Source organism: Lolium rigidum, chromosome 3, assembly GCF_022539505.1.
Source record: "Lolium rigidum isolate FL_2022 chromosome 3, APGP_CSIRO_Lrig_0.1, whole genome shotgun sequence".
In the NCBI taxonomy this organism is placed as follows: Eukaryota; Viridiplantae; Streptophyta; class Magnoliopsida; order Poales; family Poaceae; genus Lolium; species Lolium rigidum.
The window spans coordinates 381,252,814-381,271,486 of record NC_061510.1 but is presented as its reverse complement, the minus strand read 5'-3'; the positions used below and the strand labels follow the sequence as shown (position 1 = coordinate 381,271,486).

Sequence of the window (18,673 nt, the reverse complement as noted above, 5' to 3'; positions counted from 1 at the left end):
GCAGCCAACGAGTATTATTATCAAGGGCGAATCGCCGAGATTACAATATGTGGAACTAGGGTTAGAAGGTGTTTGCTCTGATTGAATCTGTCTCGATTGAATCTGTCTCCTCACGGTGGCTCCTCCCAGCCCTTATATAGCGGGTTAGTATCAGGGTTCACCTCGATGTCGAGTTACAGTGTAAGTCGGTTCACCTGATATGGGCTTTACTTTCCTAACTTGATATCTTCGGAGGGTTTCCTTGTGGGCTTTCCTCTAGTCCTTTGTGGGATTTGTACCAGGGATATCAATGTTTAGGACCCGATATGGTATACCCATGTCAGCGTAGAACCAGAGGATCCGAGAGAAAGACCTCGAGGAGACCAACACCGCCATCTTCTAGCGTGTCACCGAGATCTCACGCAAGTAGCACGCCCACGGAGGAGGCGGGTCGCCTCCTCATGGTGGCCAAGTGGTAGAGGCTTCTCAAGCTATGCTCAGCGCCCGACTGAGGCGGCCACCTGTGAAGAAGAAAGGCTTGCCCACAACGAGGAGTCCCGCGAGTAGCGAGCGACATTGAAGGCCAGATGCGCGAAGCATGGGTGGAGAGGCAAGCGCGGGAGCAGGCGGTGCCGAGCAAGGGAAAAAAATGATGGCGAGGCAGGACTATCGCGCGTCCGCTTGACGGCCATCAAACCTGGGTTTAGTTAAATTTTATCCACTATTGTTGTACTTTGTAATATATAACTAAATTTTAGCCGTTTTAGTTAAATTTTACGCGTTTTCGCACCTCGACCCCTCAATTATAGGGGTTGCCGGTGTGAGCAGTCCCTTCCTAAATGGAGGGAGCAGGTGCCTGCGCGTCCAATAGAACATTGCTAGCGCACTTACCAGCTTCTATTTGGGGCCTCAGTGGAGATTCTTTTACAACATCCTAAGGTCTATGTTTAGAAGATCAAAATGTGTAATTCAAATGAATTTTATAGGTATTTATAAGACTTCCATAACAAATAGTCTATTTTTATTTTTTTTAAGTCTTATACAGCAATAGTTGTGTTGGATTACCATTTATAATTAACAATAATGTTATGCCAGATTCACAAAGGATAATTATTCCGGGATATCGGGCTTCCCACTAAAACTCACAGCCAGCTCTAATATCGTACCTAAAAAGCCATTTCGTACATAGATATTGTGGATTAAGCGTTGGTCCTACTATTGTTCACTCAACACTAGGGAAAGCCAATATTTTATTTTGAAGTTTATTTTTACTTTTTCATAACGCATTGTATCGTTAAATGGATGTCTTTTTTCCATACATATTTCAATATGTCATATCAACTAGTATAATTTACTATGACCATGTTATGCATTATATAGCTCCACTATTTATCAGAACAAATATTTTTGGTTGTGTTGTACTAAATTTATTGGAAACATTTTAAATTTTATTTATTTAGTTTGAGACACTTAATATAATATATTTTTACACTAACTTTTTCCATGAACCTATGCACATTGTATAAATCACAATCCATTATAATTTGCTATCGCTTAATGAAGTTATTGTGTTCTTATGTGTTTGGCTCTGCAATATCCTTAAATATCTCCTTCATGTAATGGTTTACAACCTCTACAAGATTAATAAATATCATGGTGTAGTGTAACTGGATAGATAGTTCTGAAGTTCAGTTGTTGGCCAGTCTTCAGAAGATTACAATGTGTAGAACAATTTTGTATTTCATAAGAATTTCAGAGCAAATAGACTAATTTTCTGCATTTCGGGTGTCAGACCACTTCTTTCTGCACAGTACCACAATGAGGATCCGTCTGGCCATGACTTACTGTCTCCTAAGGTTCTATCTTTAGAAGATCAAAAAGTGTAATTCAAATGAATAATATAGGTACTTTGTAGGAATTCAGAGCAAATAGTCTGTTTTTTTTTATACCGAAACTGTCAAAACCCATGGCATTCCGGGTGTGAAACCACTTCTTTCTACATTCTACCCGAAAGTAAAAGTACAAAGTTCTGAATCAAAAAGCAGTACACAGGTAAACTGTACTACTAGGCGAGCGTGTGCACTCCACGAACAACAAAGAGGGGAAGCCTCTACATGTGGACCAGCCCTGGCCAATGAGGATCCATGTAGCCACCAATTGAGCCTTCTCCTTTCCAGGAGCAAGGATAAACTCCCCTTCGGCTACCGCCCGTTCCCTCCCGCACCTTATCCTCCCCTGATCTCCCGTACAAAACCACTCCCTCCCTCTCTCTGATCTGACCCACCCCCCTCGAACCTGCACCACACCCGGCCACACTCCTCCTCCAGCGCCAAGAACTCGAGAACCAACCAACCAAGAGGTAATAACCCAACCCACATTCCCCATTCTGATCACACTTCACAGAGCATTGTTGCAGATTACCCAATCCTTGCTTCGCAGGTTCATCCGAGCTAGCTCAATGGCGTCGCTCTCCGTCGCCACGCTCCCGCAGCTGTCCGCCCCGGCGGCGGCCAAGAAGAGCTCCGGCGTGAGGTACGTGGAGGGCATGAACGCCTACAGCGGCCTCAAGGGGCTCAACAAGGTGACCATGCTCGGCGTGCGCAAGTCCGCCGACTACAAGTTCGCCAGGATCGTCGCCTCGCTCAGCCCCGCCGGGAAGAGGCGCGGGGGCACCTTCGGCGCGCAGTGCAACGCCGCCGGGGAGATCTTCCAGATCGCCGTCGTCATGAACGCGCTCACGCTCGTCGGCGTCGCCGTCGGCTTCGTGCTGCTCCGGGCGGAGGCCGCCTTCGAGGAGGCGGAGGAGTGAATATACCCTTGTGCCCAGCCTCCTTGCCGGGCTGTTGGCGCGTAAGCCGTGATATATAAACGTGATTGATGTATGCTACTATCTTACTTTGGTTTTGTATCAATGACAAATTGATGAATACCTTGGAAACACCATTTTGGAGGCTGAGTGCTGTAAGCATGTCTCTTGATTGTGCACTGCTTGTATAATTCTGTTTTAGGAGAAATATATACTTCAAAAGGATTTTTTTCTGCAGACCTGATGATATAACATTCAGAAGCCATGATGCAACATTGTCTGACAGCATCCAGACCTAACTGAAATACTTCGTATAAGGGCGCCAACAATAGTGTATTCAGTCGTAATAACCTGACAACATAGGTGAATGCCTTGTATTCAGTCTACATGATGCAATGCTATTGATCAGAATAGATGAGACGCCAACACACAAAATGGTGCTACGTTTTCACTCGATCCTTGGAAGAGCGTTTGTTACAGTACTTAGGTAAAATGTTTCTGCACTACAGCCGACAAATAAAGTAGAATTGAACCGCCAAAATAGTTATCGTACATGCAAGGCTTGAAGCAACGTCCTAATTGAGCGTACGGTTGCTAAAGAGTTGAGCGACAACAACAACTGGATCCACTCCATCACCACGCTTACCTCGCCTTTCCAGCTTACGCATTGCATTGAGGTCTGAGAGGCCGTCCACTCCATTAACCTTACCCCCGAGCTGCCGGACACCATCGTTTGGACCTTAAACTCCAATGCAACCTACACCGCCAGTTCCGCTTACGATGCTCAATTTTTCGGCACCCATGCTAGATTCGATGCCATGAAGATTTGGTTGGCACACGCAGAGCCCAAATGCAAGCTGTTTGGCTGGCTAGCCCTTCATGGAAAGCTCCTCCTTGCGGATATGCTTGCCATCCGGGGTTGGTCTCACGATCCCCGCTGCCCCTTGTGCCTCAGCGAGCCTGAGACGGCTGACCATCTATGCAGAAATTGACTCTACACGGCGGCTATTTGGAACCTGGTGAAATCTTGGGATGATGATATCAGCGCCGATCGCCGCCTCGACTTCTCATCCATATCCGACTGGTGGAATGACATGATCGACGGAAAACCACAAAACGAAAAGAAGGGTATCAGTGGCTGGTTCTTATATGTGCATTGGAACGCGTGGAAGGAACGAAACCGGCGCATCTTCACTGGACGCCGTCTTACCTACCTGGAGGTCGCAAACATCGCCAACGAAGATATCCTGCAACGGGATCATGCAATCAATGGCTTCAGGCCATCCATACCGGCCGAACCAGACTAGCTTTTCTCTTTGGTTCTCTTTGCTCATGGTGGTTTCTGGGAATATTACCACCTTAATCCAAATATGCTCTCTCTTGTACAGTTTGGACCGTTGTTCCCTCTTAATGAAAAGGCAAAGCTCATGTCGGTTGCTCCAAAAATTTTTTTGCCAAAGTACAAAAAGAGCTTCTCAGAAGCGTCAAATCTCTGGTAAATTCTGCAGCTTTTTTTTGCCCGTTCATTACATTCATTACATCTACTTTGGTTTTGTATCAACGGAAAAAAAAACACTGGAAAGACCATTTCGGAGGCGAAACCTGCAAATTTGTCCCTCGGGTGTTCACAAGTTGTCTAAATCTTCGTTAGGAGGTAGTCTCTATTTTGAGGGTTTTGGAAGACTATACAGCATTCAGAAGTCCTATCACAACATTGCATTTCAGGCTTCTTTTGTGAGTCCTGACCAAAATCATACATTACACATACTTCGTAGCAGGGTGGAAAACTGGAAGTATGAATCAGCAGTGTGTTTTCTCATAATCTGAATGGATTTATGAATATCTCAGAGCATCTCTAGCAGAGTCCGTAAAAACGCAAACTAAAAAAGTGGAGTTCACTTCACTGAACTCGTGTATTCGGGTCGTAAAATGGCTGGCGCAGAACGGAGCCCGTAAACCAAAATTGTAAAACAGAATATTCTTCGGTCTGGCACGTCCTAGGCGACGTTCGCGGTGGCTTCCGGTGGTGGCGGCGACGGTGTTGGCGGGGGGAACGGAGGCGGGGCACCACGGCTCGTCGACGCCTTCACTTTCGTCCTTTTGGGCGCCGAATTCTTCGGTCTGGCACGGGATGCCTTCGGCTTCGTTGCCACCGCCGGGACATCACCGGTGGCCGCCGCGGCACCGGATTGCGGGACCACATGCGTTCCCGCGCGCCGGCGCTTCACCACGCTCGTCGACGAGACCGTGGTTGCTACCTCCGCGGAGTCGCAGGGGTCGCCGGGGTGGTTGGTGGATCGGCGGAAGCTCTGGCGACTGCGGGAGAGGGTGGCGGCGCATGCGAGGTAGCAATGGCGGCCGGCTGGGTCGATTCGAGACTCATCGTGGAGAAATCGGACGATGGCGGCGCAGAGGAAGGTTAGGGCGCGCAGATCGGCGGCGGCGGTTGGGAGGAGCTGAAACTTTCCTCACGCGCAAACTGGGGATTGTGTTCGGGCTGCGTTCGATTCGCTCCATCGGCCCCTACAAATACAGGCCGAGTATGGGTTTCGGTCTGGGCCGGAAAAAATATTTTCAGTTTTGCCTCGTTTACACGGTGCCTATTTTCAGCATTAACCCATAAACCGGTGGTTATTTTTCGATTTGTCAAGCTACGCAAGCGCCCTTTCCCTCCAACGCGTAAAACGAAAGCGCCCGTGGGAGATATGTGCTGTGTTAGTTGAGCGAATGGGTATTGGCTCCTGTTTTAGCGCCCAAGATAAGCGACGGCCTCGAGTCAAAGTGAGTCGGGAGAGAAAAATCAGATGGAGCGCCCGGCTCCTTCTTTTGCGTCGACGCAAAGAATAATCCTAGGATTGGGAGGGATTTAGGCATAACGGCCAGAACCTAATCCTAGCGCCCGCTCTTAGCGTCTACATTGTAGATGTCCTTATGGGCTCTGTTAGAGATGTTCTTAGCTTCAGTCTGAAAGGTCCGGTGGTGCTATTGATAAGTAATATATGAGTCTTGCTTGGCGCATAAGTCGTGATATATAAACGTGATCTATATTCTATCTAATTTGGTTTGTATCGATGATAATTATGAATACCTTCGAAAGGCCATTTTGGAGTTGAGTCCTGCAAATTTGTCATGTTCACAGGTTTTCTAGTTCTTCTTTAGGAGAAATTCCCTATTTAAAAGATTTGGAAAAATACAATATGCAACATTCAGAAAATCATATTGCAACGTTGTCTGTCCCAATCAAAATCGTATTGTTGCATTGTCTCCGCCGCCGTCGGGTTCGTGCTGCTCCAGGCGGAGGCAGCCTTCGAGGAGACGGAGGATTGAAACAGCTGAGCAGATACCGTGTGACCAGCCTCCCTTGCCGGCATGTTGGCGCGTAAGTCCTGATATATAAACGTGATTGATGTATGCTGTCCACTTGAATACATGTCAACCTTGCGTTTTTTTCCGAGTAACTCCGCCTTTATTAAAATTCAACAATAGATGGTATACAAAGGCCCTCAGGCAGATCTAAAAACCAAACTCAACGCAAACAGAGCTTGGCTCTGGTGGTTAGGTCCCTTGTGGTGGAACCAGCCCACCCAGGTTCAAATCCTAGATTTGGCATGGGTGTTGCATTTACCTGGATTTATTCCAGGATTAACCGGCGCTATGCTTTCAGTGATAGGTGGCGTGCCCGTCAACAGCGAGGCGCCAATGGTGACTTCGTCAACCTCAAGATATGCCGGCTCAGTCCCTCGGAGGTGCTCATAGGGGTAGGGTGTGCGTGCGTGCGTTCATAGGGGTGTGTTTGTACGTGCGTGTTTGTGAGCGTCTGCGTTGTACTATGTTCTCAAAAAAAAAAAAAAAAAAAACCAAACTCAACGGCCACCAGTTTCGAAAACAGCACTACTCGCCAGATTGTGCGCCTCCTTATTAGATGTTCTTCGTTTAGGGGCCGACCTCTGATCGAGCTCCTAAAACCTCCTGGATGACGTGTGCGTAGCTGCCCAATGATCCCTCTTCTTGGTTGTTCACCACATTTTGGCAATCGGTCGCAACCATCACCTTGCGCAAGTTCAGGTCCCTCGCTAGTTCAACGGCTTCCCGACATGCTAGGGCCTCGAGAGTCTCCGCATCAGTTCGGCCATTGAAAATTGTTGCCGATGTGTCAAGGAACACACCTAGCTCATTCCTGGCTACAACGGTTGCAACGCCCCTTTTAGAATTCTTCCCGACCGCTGCATCGACGTTGATCTTCGCCATGCCTCTCGGTGGTGGGATCCACCCTACGGTGGCTGTTTCGGGGCAGGTGTTTGTCTCTTCTTCTCCTTCTCCTTGCTGAAATTCAAATTAGCGATAAAACTCTCCATAAAACCATGGACCGTAAGTGAGCTCTGAAAGATTCGTTCGTGAATTGCCTTTCGACGTGCATGCCAAATAGCCCATAGTGTAACAAAACTCTTGCCTGATCTTCGTGCTTTAGTGACCCGATCATCGCTGCAAGCCACTCACGGGCATTCCCCTCCCCGAGCAGGATACGTGTTCAGTGATCTCTGCATCCGCCAATGCCCAAACGCATCGGGATATTGTGCACTCCAGAAGCGCGTGATGCCATGAGTCATGGCATCCACATAGCTGACAGCTACTAGACTTTGTCATCCTTCTCTTAAATCGGACCTCATTAATCGGAATCGATTGCTTAGCCAATCGCCAAAGAAAAACCCTCACCTTCGCAGGCACCGGTGTTCTCCACATGGAGCTCCATTGCTTCTCGGTTACCCTCATATTCGAGCCCGTTGCTCTCCCCTCCAACCAGGTTTCTCTTTTTTTCTTGTGTATTGATCATCATGTTGTAGGCTGATCTGACCGAGAATGTTCCCTTCCTCTCGTAATGCCAGCTCCATCACATAGGGGTTTTTTCCAAGGTTGAAGCCGGCCAAAATCGGCCTGCCAAACGGCCCACTAATGCTTTCATGTGTACTTAGATTGGGTCGGGATAATACAATAGAAACATGATCGAAACTCCTCTAACAAAAGATGGCGCTTATATATGCCAGCCAGGTCGGTGTGTATGGGTTGACGCACCCTCCCCCCTCCCCCCTCCCCATGCGACCTAGCGACAGTTCAGTGGGCCATGGCCCATCGGCCTGCCAAATGGCCCATTAAACATATTCACCGCGGCACCGAGTTGCAGAGAACAATCAAAACCGAGACAGTCTATCTGGATTCGCTCCACCTTACAGCCTTTCTTCCCCATTGTCATTGCCATTGTAGCATGTGTGTGGCCCAGCCCATAAGGGCAATGTGGACTTGACGGCATCCCCACCTTCCCTCGGTATCTCACTGGAAGTCCCTCGTGAGTGCGGCACGCACCTTTTTCTTTGTTTCGGAGCGTGGCACGTAACTATTACCACTACGTACCACACCACCGGGCGGCTGGCCTTCATGTCGAGTCTTCCTCCGCCGCCAACTCGACGTCATCGTAACCAATTTGTACTGGAAATTGAAATATATGTCAACTACATTTTCATGTTTAACTTTGTGCATAAATATTTATTTCAACATTCGGCATGCGTACTTGTATGATACGGTGCAGATTGCAGACGGGCATATCATAGTCAATAGTATTTACACGAAAGTAGTAGGACCTATTTGATTTGTTATTCATAAGTGAATACTCTTGGCAATGATGTTTGAAATATAAAGTACATAGCATGTGCACATTGTCAACTCATTACTTAACCCACTGTAACTTCCATGACATATTTAACCACGAAAAAAGGTTAAAGAATTATGTAATGCTATTTATACTCTGGAAGTTGCTATAAATATGCTTACCCAATCATACACTAAAACCCTCTATTAAAATATTTCTTAGACCATATACTTTATATATCTACCATGAATATAAATACACTACATAGTTTATGCATTTATTGATGAGGAAAATTATCGTACAAAATATAGTGTAACTCTAGCATGATGCAAATTCATTTCAAATAACATGCATTACAAATACATAAAAAATAGTTCAAACAACAAGGATTTAGATTTATTATGTTATGTTAACTATGCCAAATATGAAATAAAATCGTACTAGTTAAGATGCATCGGAGTGCTAAACATAAGTATAAAAGTTTAATATAATAACATGGAAGTGCCGAAAACATAAAATTTCAAAAGAAACTACCAATATTTTACGTAGCATATAAACATAGATGGATTGTATATATAAGTGATTAGTTTATGTACTTCGGTAGTCAAACGTTTGCTAGCTTGTTTCAATGAGGAGACCGGGTATTTCAGGATAGATTTCAAAGATTTCGCGCAGAAAGTTTTAGGTCTGCCCAATGTAGGGAAGCACATTGACAGGTAACCTAGCACATTGGCTTTGAATGAATTACCTGCAAATGAATTTTCTGATGATCTCTTGTTTTCAAACGGTTATATTTTTTTTGAATGTGTGACCGAGGATCTAGAGATAACTTAGGGGTTCCCACCAATAAATCTCATCATCCAAGATGATATTGACATATTGGATAAATTGGCATGTAAAGACTTTTTGGGATCATTAAATATATTAAGATAAAATACTCTGTCACTTTTATGCATCTTTTTCCCCTACACTAAGGCTTTGTTTGGTACTAGAGTTTTTGTGGGAATTAGCGCGGATAATACTCTACAGTATTGGGTGATCCCCTGTCGTCACCTAATCCCTGCAAATTCCCATCCCTAATCCACATCAGGAGTAGAGTATTGAGGATTGAAAAAATACACTAAGATTTGGAGAAAAGTGGGGATAAGGATTAAACTCGTTCAATACTCTAGTACCAAACAATTTTTTAGATACAAGTGGAGATTTGAAATTTGGTGAGGATTATCCCCACTGTCCCCACAAAACTCTAGTACCAAATAAGGCTTAAAGGTTTTGCACCCACTAGTGTACTCTAGCCTGGCTTCGAAATGCTGAATGGCTAGCAGTTTCTCCTCTCAAGCCATTTTGGATGCAGAATGCTGCAAGCATGTCTTTTGATTGTGCACTGCTTGTATAATAAGGTGTTTAGGAGAAATATACTTCCAGAGGAAAAAAGCTGTTTCACAGCACTAATGGTATTACATTCATAAAGCCATAATGCAAGAATGTGACCTAACTCAGTGTATTCGGTCGTAACCTGACAACATAGGTGAATGTCTTGTATTCAGTCTACATGATGCAATGCTATCGATCAGTAGTCGCATCTTAGATCACATGTTTCTGCACTATAGCCGACAAATAAAGTAAACTGTTCTGCAATTGAGACATGCAAGGCTCGAAGCATCATCCTAATTTTGCCGAAGTACAAAAGGAGCTTCTCAGGAGCGTCAAATCTCTGGTAATTGGTAAATTCTGCAGTTCTTCGTCCGTTCATTACATCGGCCTCTGACAGGCAGAGAACAGCTGCCAGCTGATGAACGCCATAATCAGCGAGGAAAAGAGCTCGAAGCCGACCACCTTGGGAGTCTGCCACTCTAATGATCTCCTCAAGTAACTGCAATATTGTTTTAGCATGGTTAGCAGCATGAACAAGAATACATGAAAATTAATTAAGAAGATGGGCTCCTAAAGTGCAGCGAATAGCCGAATATACATTTGAGCGAACCGGTGATGAATACAGAATAACAATCGAAGAATAGCAGGTATAAGACATGTGATCCATCAAGATCTTCCGGACATCTCCACTAAACAATTGTCACATAAGAGATCCTGTTTGCGTGGCAAAAAATGAGGCTTTCCTTTAGATATTCTTTTATTAAAACGATGGTGTGTCTACTTAAATTTCAGTGATCCCCAGGAGTAAATGAAAAGGCTGAGACTATCCTTACTGACTTGTAACTAACAACATTCCATGGAATGGAGAATAGTCCCGATATTAGACTTAATACGATATGGATAGAATTAAACCTTGGACATAATGCTGACAGGTTTGAAAAGGGGAATCTTGTTATAAGTATTGAGCATAGTGTAGGTATTCAGCCAATGACTCTAAATTGACACAAATCATGCTAGGTTTACCAACACCTACTTGCTACTTCATCATAACCAAGACCATGAAAAAAGGGAAATAAGAACATAAACACATGTTGGAGCATGACTATTTTTCTTAGGAATACTGCAGCATGATAGAAATGAAATAACCTGGTGATAGATGGCATTGTTGCCAGAAGCAGAGCACATGCATAAATTATTGGAATTAAAGTTTTTGGTTTGTTCTTCCTCAGCCACATCAAGGATCCTAATGCAGCCAGGGAAAGGGTCATCACCTGTAAAATACAAAAGTATGCTATCCGGGTTCAGGATAAATAACCACAACAAAGGACCTGCCATTATATTTTTAACAGTTCTAAGTAACATACAAGATTGGCATTTGCTTCAACTCCTTGAAAGATGTACTCCCAAGTGAATTCAAGCCCTCGTGCCCCAATCCATAGAGGTGCCAGACGGTGCAGAACTGAGTCAGCAAAAGCCCAGCCTGGAAACCCCGGAAATGTCCAATAGGTCAATGATAATCATGATAAATTTAGATTGCAGCTGGAAATAGGTCAAAAGTATCACATTCTTTCCTGATTTATACAAGTAAGGAACTTAAGGCGATCCAATCCAATTTACACATAAACAGAACTAAAGACATTCAATTTCATGAGAAACACTATTAGTAGCGAAAAGGCATGTCTCTGTAGTCTATACAGCTAAAAGACTAGCAGATAGCAGCAATTGCTACAAAGATCAACATCAGAAATTCATTTTGCATATAGAAAGGCTGACCAGCATAAATTATTGAAAGAAAAACTAGCAATTAAAATGGGTAGTAAGGCAGGTGAACATACACAATGGAGATGATGAAAAAAAAGATAAAAGCAAACATGCAACCATGGATGAAGTATTATAGTCTGAGCTACAAGCATTATGTCAGACAGTGAACAAATACAACTATGTACTCACCAAGACCAACAGCCTGGAACTTATGGTTCTGGGAGATGTTTCTGTGGGTCAACTGTGTCATAGCAAAATAAAGTCCAGCGACATCTATAAACCCAATTAGGATTTTCATTAATTCCTGCAGGTGGAAAATAATTATAGGTTATTGATAGTGAAAAAAGGGTAAATCCAAGCATGTTTTATTAACGTGCATAAAACATACCTGGTAGGGATCAAAGCTATCATTCGCATCAGGTACTTTGAGGAACGTTGCTAAACAAACAAGCTGCCATTATGAAATAGCAATAGTTAGCAATCTCATAAATATCTCCTATGCAACTGAGTTGATAGAAATTGGTTATAATAAAATCACATCAAATTATAATAGTGCTGTATGACAAAGGATTAAAACAGAAACTATCAAGACAATTAATTCTTGTACAAGCAGAACTGTATAACTGGATGATAACCAGTACAGACCATGTAGAACAGATAACAGGAGTTTTACAACCTTCGGATAAATCACAGAAATTTCATAAACAAGTAAAGAGAAAACAATCCGCTGAGTGGCATATAACCCTGAAACCAACAGTTTGCTCTTAAAACTGGTACATTGATATTTGATAAAGTAAAGGAGTAACTGAGTGGTTATCCTAAAGAGCAAAGAACATACTATTAAAGCATCTAAACAAGTAGATGGGAACAGTATATGATCAAACAACTAAATTTTTTCTTAAGCAGACAGCTCAACAAAATGGTGGATTGTTTGGGCATGTCAATCTCGGCACTTATGAATTACTAGCTCCGATCCATTTTATTTGACGCGGATATCAAGTAATACACAGCTCCACGTCGATTTAATCGGATCAGAGGGAGTAACACTATTTTAGAATAGAATCCAGAGCTAGTTACTGACCTTTACAAGTGCTGCTCCAAGATAAACAACAGCTGCTTTTACACTAGTGCCAATTGTATCATACTCTGACCTGAAACAAATATTTGAGTAAGTGCAGTCCAAGGAGTCCCTTGACATAGAATAAACATTTTCATCCATAAGTTCAAAGTATCAGATAATCTCAAGCTTTGCTGCGCAAACATCCAATCTCAACTCTCCTTCCGATCTAACCGACAATCTGCAGCCCCCAACTCACTTATCATCAAACCACCTATTTATTTCACTCCACCTATTATCACATGGCACGTTTTGCAACAATCACAGTATAGCTCAATAATAATAACATGTGATTTCACTAGTGCACTATCAAGCAGTAAGTCAATTCACATGTTTCAAAGGTTAGACACAAACTACTTACTGCTTCATCACAGAGCTGGTTTAAAGAGATGTATAATGTGAATGCAGAGTATGTGGTCATTAAGAGAGAGCTCCAAAATGCAAGAAACCAGCATCCAATGAAACAATTACACCACAGCATACTTCAGTTTCTTCTTGCACAAATTCATATATGCCTCTGTTGAAAGAATTCAGGACACTGAATAGCTTATCAAACTAATCCTACCGTGCAGCTCAGAGGCAAGTCTTGTGCTATATCATGTTCAACTTGTAACTTACAAAATGGCCTGTGCTCTGAAGTTACTTGCCACCAGAGCAAGTAATTACGAGTAAGCTAATGAGGTTCAATTCGGACAGCATACTTCACCCAACAGAGCCCCAAATCGGGACGAACAGGTGAATTCAACCCAACTGAGCAAAATTCAGTGAAGCTACACCGACCAAAACCCCATCGGACAAGCCAAAAACGAGCGTGGAACAAACAGTGTCAGGAATTCCTACGCCACCGCGCCCGGATCACGCAACCAAGCAAATACCAGACCTCTTGGCAGACACAGATCTAACACGTTTGGGATACGGATCTCGTGGATACAGAGAGATGGAGGGAGAGGGAGTCAGCTTACAGGGGGGTGGCGGAGTAGTAGACGACGTGGGGGCCGAAGGTGAGGACGGCGCAGTTGAGGAAGTGGAACACCGTCATCTCTTCCTCGTCGTCGTCGTCGTCTCCGGCGTCTGAGCAACGGCGAGGTCGATTCGCCCGATGCTGTACGTGCGCGACGATTTCGAGATGTAGGTGAGTACTGGGCTGGAGTTGGATCTGATCGAGCTAAGTAACAATACGGTCGGGCCACGTGGTTGGCCCGTGGGCTTCGCTCTTTGTCCATAGGCAGATGGGCCTTCAAAAATACAGTAATGCAGAGTTCTACGAAATTGGGCTCCACCCTCCAGTGATCGTTTTATGTTCAATTTATGATTGCAAGTTATTATATTAAAAATTAGATGTACCCAATGGTGTATCATACAAACCTACAAAAATATCAGTTTTAAATAGTTTGTATCCTGGAGCTAGGGAAATCTAATAGGTGAACAACTCCGTCGGGAAGAAGGAGTAGGAAGGACGGGGTTGACCTTATCGCGTCGACCGATGCGATGATTAGCGACCACTATGGGAAAATTGAATTTGTACATGTCATGAGATGGAAGACTTATCGAACATGTTTCCTTGAGGATGGCGGTGGTGGACATCCTAAGGTCGGGGATAGTAGGTAGTAGCACTACGGGTGGCTGATAGACGGCTGGGTAGGGTGAAGAAGCGGAGAGGTGTCTAGCACGAAAGGAGGAGACGGTGGTGAGAGGGAGAGGAAGTTCCACTGCTGGCACTAGGATAGTAAGCATACATTTCCAAAAAAAAATTGGCACATTTTTATCACCATGTTTCCTAATATAAACAGTTTTAGCAAAATAAATGGAGGTAGTACCTTTATTTTGTTTTTTGGTACCCATGTAGCTTGAATCTTGGCTTTTATTAATAGTATTTGGAGAGCAAACTATCATTTTCAAGAAAAAAAAAAGTCATGCATACTAGAAACTTTGATTTTTATATCAAGCTAAACATGCTAAATTTTGATATCCCTCCTTTCCATATTAGGTGTCACTGATTTTGGTGTATCTATACACATCCAAATCTGCGGCAACAAATATGGAACGAAGGGAGTACAAATCATGCATGTGTTCATCCGAAGAGCATATCCATCGGTGCCGAGAGATTGCTGGATTGGATGAGATTCGATCGTGAGCACCTATGTCTTTTTTCCGATCGTTTGGCTTCAGAAGGGAGTGGCACGAAGCTCTGCTAATGATTGCCATCATGGACATGTCTTTTTTATTTCATGGAGAAGTCAGAGGCGGAGAATGGCATGGAAGGAAAGATCTGAGGACTAGTGTCTTTGGTTCGAGGCTTTGCGACGATGGTCAGCTTGCTTGGTGTTTCAGGCTTTGTAGCAACGTCATGCAAGTGGGGGCGTCAACACATGGGAAGTTCAATGTCTTACATTTGAGGGTGAAAATCCAAGGTGTGACCTTAATTGGTTATGCCTGATAATAGCCTTGTTGAAAGCATTATTTTGAGAGCGAAGACTTTCTTCATGATGGAAACCTAAGATCTATGATCGGCCGACGACGGCGCTTGTGCACTATTTCCTTCTTGAAGTACGAGAATTTGAACTTGAACTTCAAGTATTGTCTTGATGGTGAGGAGTACGAGAATTTAGATGCATGCCTCGGTAATTGTCCCTTTTTGAGAATTGTAACTTCACGTATTGTCTTGATGGTGCTCGTGTTGCTGTTGTGATGACTGGAACACTATAGCGAGCCTTTTTCCTGTTTTAGTTTCTTCTTCTTTTTTCGAATGTGTGAATTCATATTACCATTATGATATTGTTGTTGCAGAGGCTGGGGGTAATTCCTATCCCCGTGATATTCTGTGATATTAATATATTTCTTTTATCAAACAAACAACCATGGGAGTTCCAAAGAAAAAACTCATTGAGAGGTTTAACTTTTACTTTAGCATCCGGTGACACTTGCAAATAGCATTGCGATCGCACTGGATTTTTTAATTTCTCATACACGGGCTGGAAGTCTAGCTGAAGAAATCAACTTGATTTTATAGGGCATGTGCGCGTATTTTCATACGACGGTAGCATCAAGATGACATCACTTCGGTCATCATTTGTTCCACATTCATCCATTTCAAATTAGCAACTTTGACATCAATTTGAGATGGCAGGACCACCTACCGTTCAAATCTAAGGTCATTATTTACTTCCTACTAGGAGGACAAGCGTGCTTCGCGTCGCCGCCTAGAACACGTTTAGGCACTATGTAATAGGTGTGGTTTATTTGCAGGTGCTTTTGACGTGGTACTTTATCATTGTTTGCCTTCTATCATTGCTTTAATCAGGAATGTTGTAGTTACGCGCTCATCCATGATGTCATTTTTAGGGCTTGGAACGCTGCCTGGTGGTTTTATATTTAGTCACAAAGCAATATAAAACCAGAAATTCACAAGCTAACCAACATGCTTCACTCCTTACAAAACGCAAAGATGTGCTTCTCACTTCAGGACCCACTACACACAATATGTGCTTTGTAAGAAAATTCATTAAGTGTCAATCAGACATATGAGCAGCTAATTGAGTAGTTTTGATAGTGAAGTTAAGAAAAGTAGATGAGCCATATTTGACTCCCAAAAATCACGTGTAACAAAAAGAAAATATGCCCAGGGATGAGCTAATAGAGTAGTTTTGACAGTACAACTTTAGAATAATTTTGATAAGCCTATTATAGATGGAAAATAATTAACCTAGAAGAAAGGAGTGGTTTGACCTGCCGGTCTTCATTTAGTTATTGATCTTGGGCATCTTGTTCTTACAATAAAATATAGTGCAAACAACCAGTAGCAAGATAAAGGAAACTCCTAGTGGTAGGAAACTACTCATCTTCATTGTTTCCCTTTCCTGAGTGGTGACTTGTCAAAATAAAAAAGGCAAGTATCAATGCACTAAACTTCACTGTAATCTTTGTAAAAGATGTAACAAAGTATTAAACATATGTGCACTGTATGAAGTTCTAACACACATCACACTATGCAGCGGAATACACATTCTGAAGTTTCCGAGAAAAGCAGTAGCTAACCAATCGACAGAACAACAAAATATGTCTAGACAGGTTAATACATGAAGGAATATAGGCAGAGAATCAAATCAAGCACACTTGGTAAGCAAGGGGCTAGGAAAGGGAAGGTTCCCTAGAAGGATGACTACCTAAAAGCTTTATGTTGATACATGAGCATATAATCCTAACAAAGTAAGAATTTTTCCTTTTCACAAAAAAATATGAGTAAAATTGACAAAGATTGCATACACTAAAGCTTCTAGTTCAAAATCTTGCACAAGTGGTTTCCCTATGGCATATTAGTGCTTCATTATCCGTATTAAGCTTCTCAGACTACAATAACAAAATATGAGAAACGAAAACCTCATAATCAACAACTATAACTCCTTCCATGCCTTGCTGATCAACAACCCATCAAATGGCCTTTCTTGCATGTAGCTACAAACCCCAAAATAAAGCAAACAATGTCAAGGTGGCGAAACAATATCTCAGATAGTTTTTAAAAAATAATGGTCAAAATCTAGGTTATATCTTTCACAATGCATATACTATTCCACTCTATAATGTTTGCACAAAAAATGCTCCACTATATGATGTAATGTAGAAGATGGTTTATAAGATTAATATACACATACCCTGGTCATTCTAGATGGTTGCCTCTGGATTTTCTCTGGGGTTGCATTTTTGCTAAGGTTGTTCAGGCATTTTTCAGAACATGTTAGAGGTGGCGGCACCGTCGTCGTCTCTCGCCACGCTAGGTGGAAGGTTTTGTAGTAGGGGAAGGCACTCGAGTTGTCAGGAGCTGAGCTCCACCTCACCATCCCTTGTCAGCATCGCCTGTGGGCATCCGGAGCTGAAGGGCAAGTTGTAGCATGGCAGGAGAGGATGGCCAGCTGCCGCCGCCCCACGGAGGGTGTTACGGCTGGCCACCATTCCCCGGGCTGGTGCGCTATATGAAGCTATAAAATCGAATAATTATGTTGTTGCATCTATGTAGCAAAATGTGTACGGTGACATGTACCATGGATATGGTTATGCTCCCTACATCCCATATCATTAGGTTCTCATGTCCCATCTACCGGGTATGACGGGCAACCATATGCAACACAATAGTAACCTGGTCAATACTCTTATGGGCATCAGAGATCAATTTCTATCTATAGATTTTATGGTTCTAATTCATCTTCATCGAAAAAATCAGAGGCACTATTAAACAACAAACCTCATGGTGTGCTACTGCAGGCTATTAAATTTCCTTGTTATTGTGCTGCAGAGCTTTCCTTAGTAATTTCGGTCCTTCATAATTAGTTATCGTATTATATATATATATATAACTGGATATTAAGATATATACTGCTGAATCTTCATGCGAGGTTGATATTGCTTTTCCAAGTCGGGAAATACCATTATAGCATTTAACCATTCCTTGATATCTTCAAATTCATGAAAACATTCTGTAACGACATAGGTTATAAGCTAACAAATTAAATGCTAGTGCGGGGAGATGACTACAATGTCAGTATTCAAATTCTTTCACAATGCGGATGATATTATTCAAATATTCTAAGACGTGACAATCAATAACAACTTGAAACTGAGATAGAGTAATCAAAAGGAAGATTGTTCCAGTACGTAACCATCACGATTTCCGTGAGATGAGAATATAAAGCATTACCTATCAACAATTTTGGTTGCTTTACCCACGAACAATCAACAACCCAGCCGCCATAGGCTCTAGAGTACCGGAATGGGCAACCTGCAATCATATCTTGTGGGTGGAGCAAAAAAAGCACATTGGCATACACCATGAAAGTTGTAAGCCATGTTTTGCACTATTACCAACTGTCGGTGTAGTGGTACCGGGGATACAACGGTCCACCTACGTCTGGGCCTGTGCGGTGGCCCATCTACGAGCTGGAGATATTCTTCCCCTCCACGAGGGCCAGCTGCTTCGCGAGAGTGAAGCCCCTCGTGAGGATGT

At 43.1% G+C, this 18,673-nt stretch overlaps 2 protein-coding genes across 3 annotated transcripts; one reads left to right on the top strand and one right to left on the bottom strand.

The window, feature by feature from the left end:
* The first annotated feature begins 2,129 nt into the window (after window positions 1-2,129).
* LOC124704410 lies at window positions 2,130-3,009 on the top strand. 2 transcript variants are annotated; one of them, XM_047236664.1, is made up of 2 exons: window positions 2,130-2,338; window positions 2,415-3,009. In XM_047236664.1, the coding sequence occupies exon 2, from the start codon at window positions 2,438-2,440 to the stop codon at window positions 2,786-2,788; it is 351 nt and encodes a 116-aa protein (XP_047092620.1). In that variant the 5' UTR covers window positions 2,130-2,338; window positions 2,415-2,437; the 3' UTR covers window positions 2,789-3,009. The 2 variants fall into 2 exon arrangements, with proteins under 2 accessions (XP_047092620.1, XP_047092619.1); XM_047236663.1 differs by having other exon boundaries at window positions 2,134-2,338; window positions 2,419-3,009.
* A 6,994-nt stretch (window positions 3,010-10,003) lies between these two features.
* LOC124700669 (transmembrane protein 147-like) lies at window positions 10,004-13,799 on the bottom strand. The gene is made up of 7 exons (XM_047232756.1): window positions 13,641-13,799; window positions 12,643-12,712; window positions 11,950-12,012; window positions 11,751-11,865; window positions 11,165-11,280; window positions 10,947-11,071; window positions 10,004-10,299 (listed from the first exon to the last, which is right to left on the bottom strand). The coding sequence occupies exons 1-7, from the start codon at window positions 13,715-13,717 to the stop codon at window positions 10,179-10,181; spliced, it is 687 nt and encodes a 228-aa protein (XP_047088712.1). The 5' UTR covers window positions 13,718-13,799; the 3' UTR covers window positions 10,004-10,178.
* Between the last annotated feature and the right edge of the window lie 4,874 nt (window positions 13,800-18,673).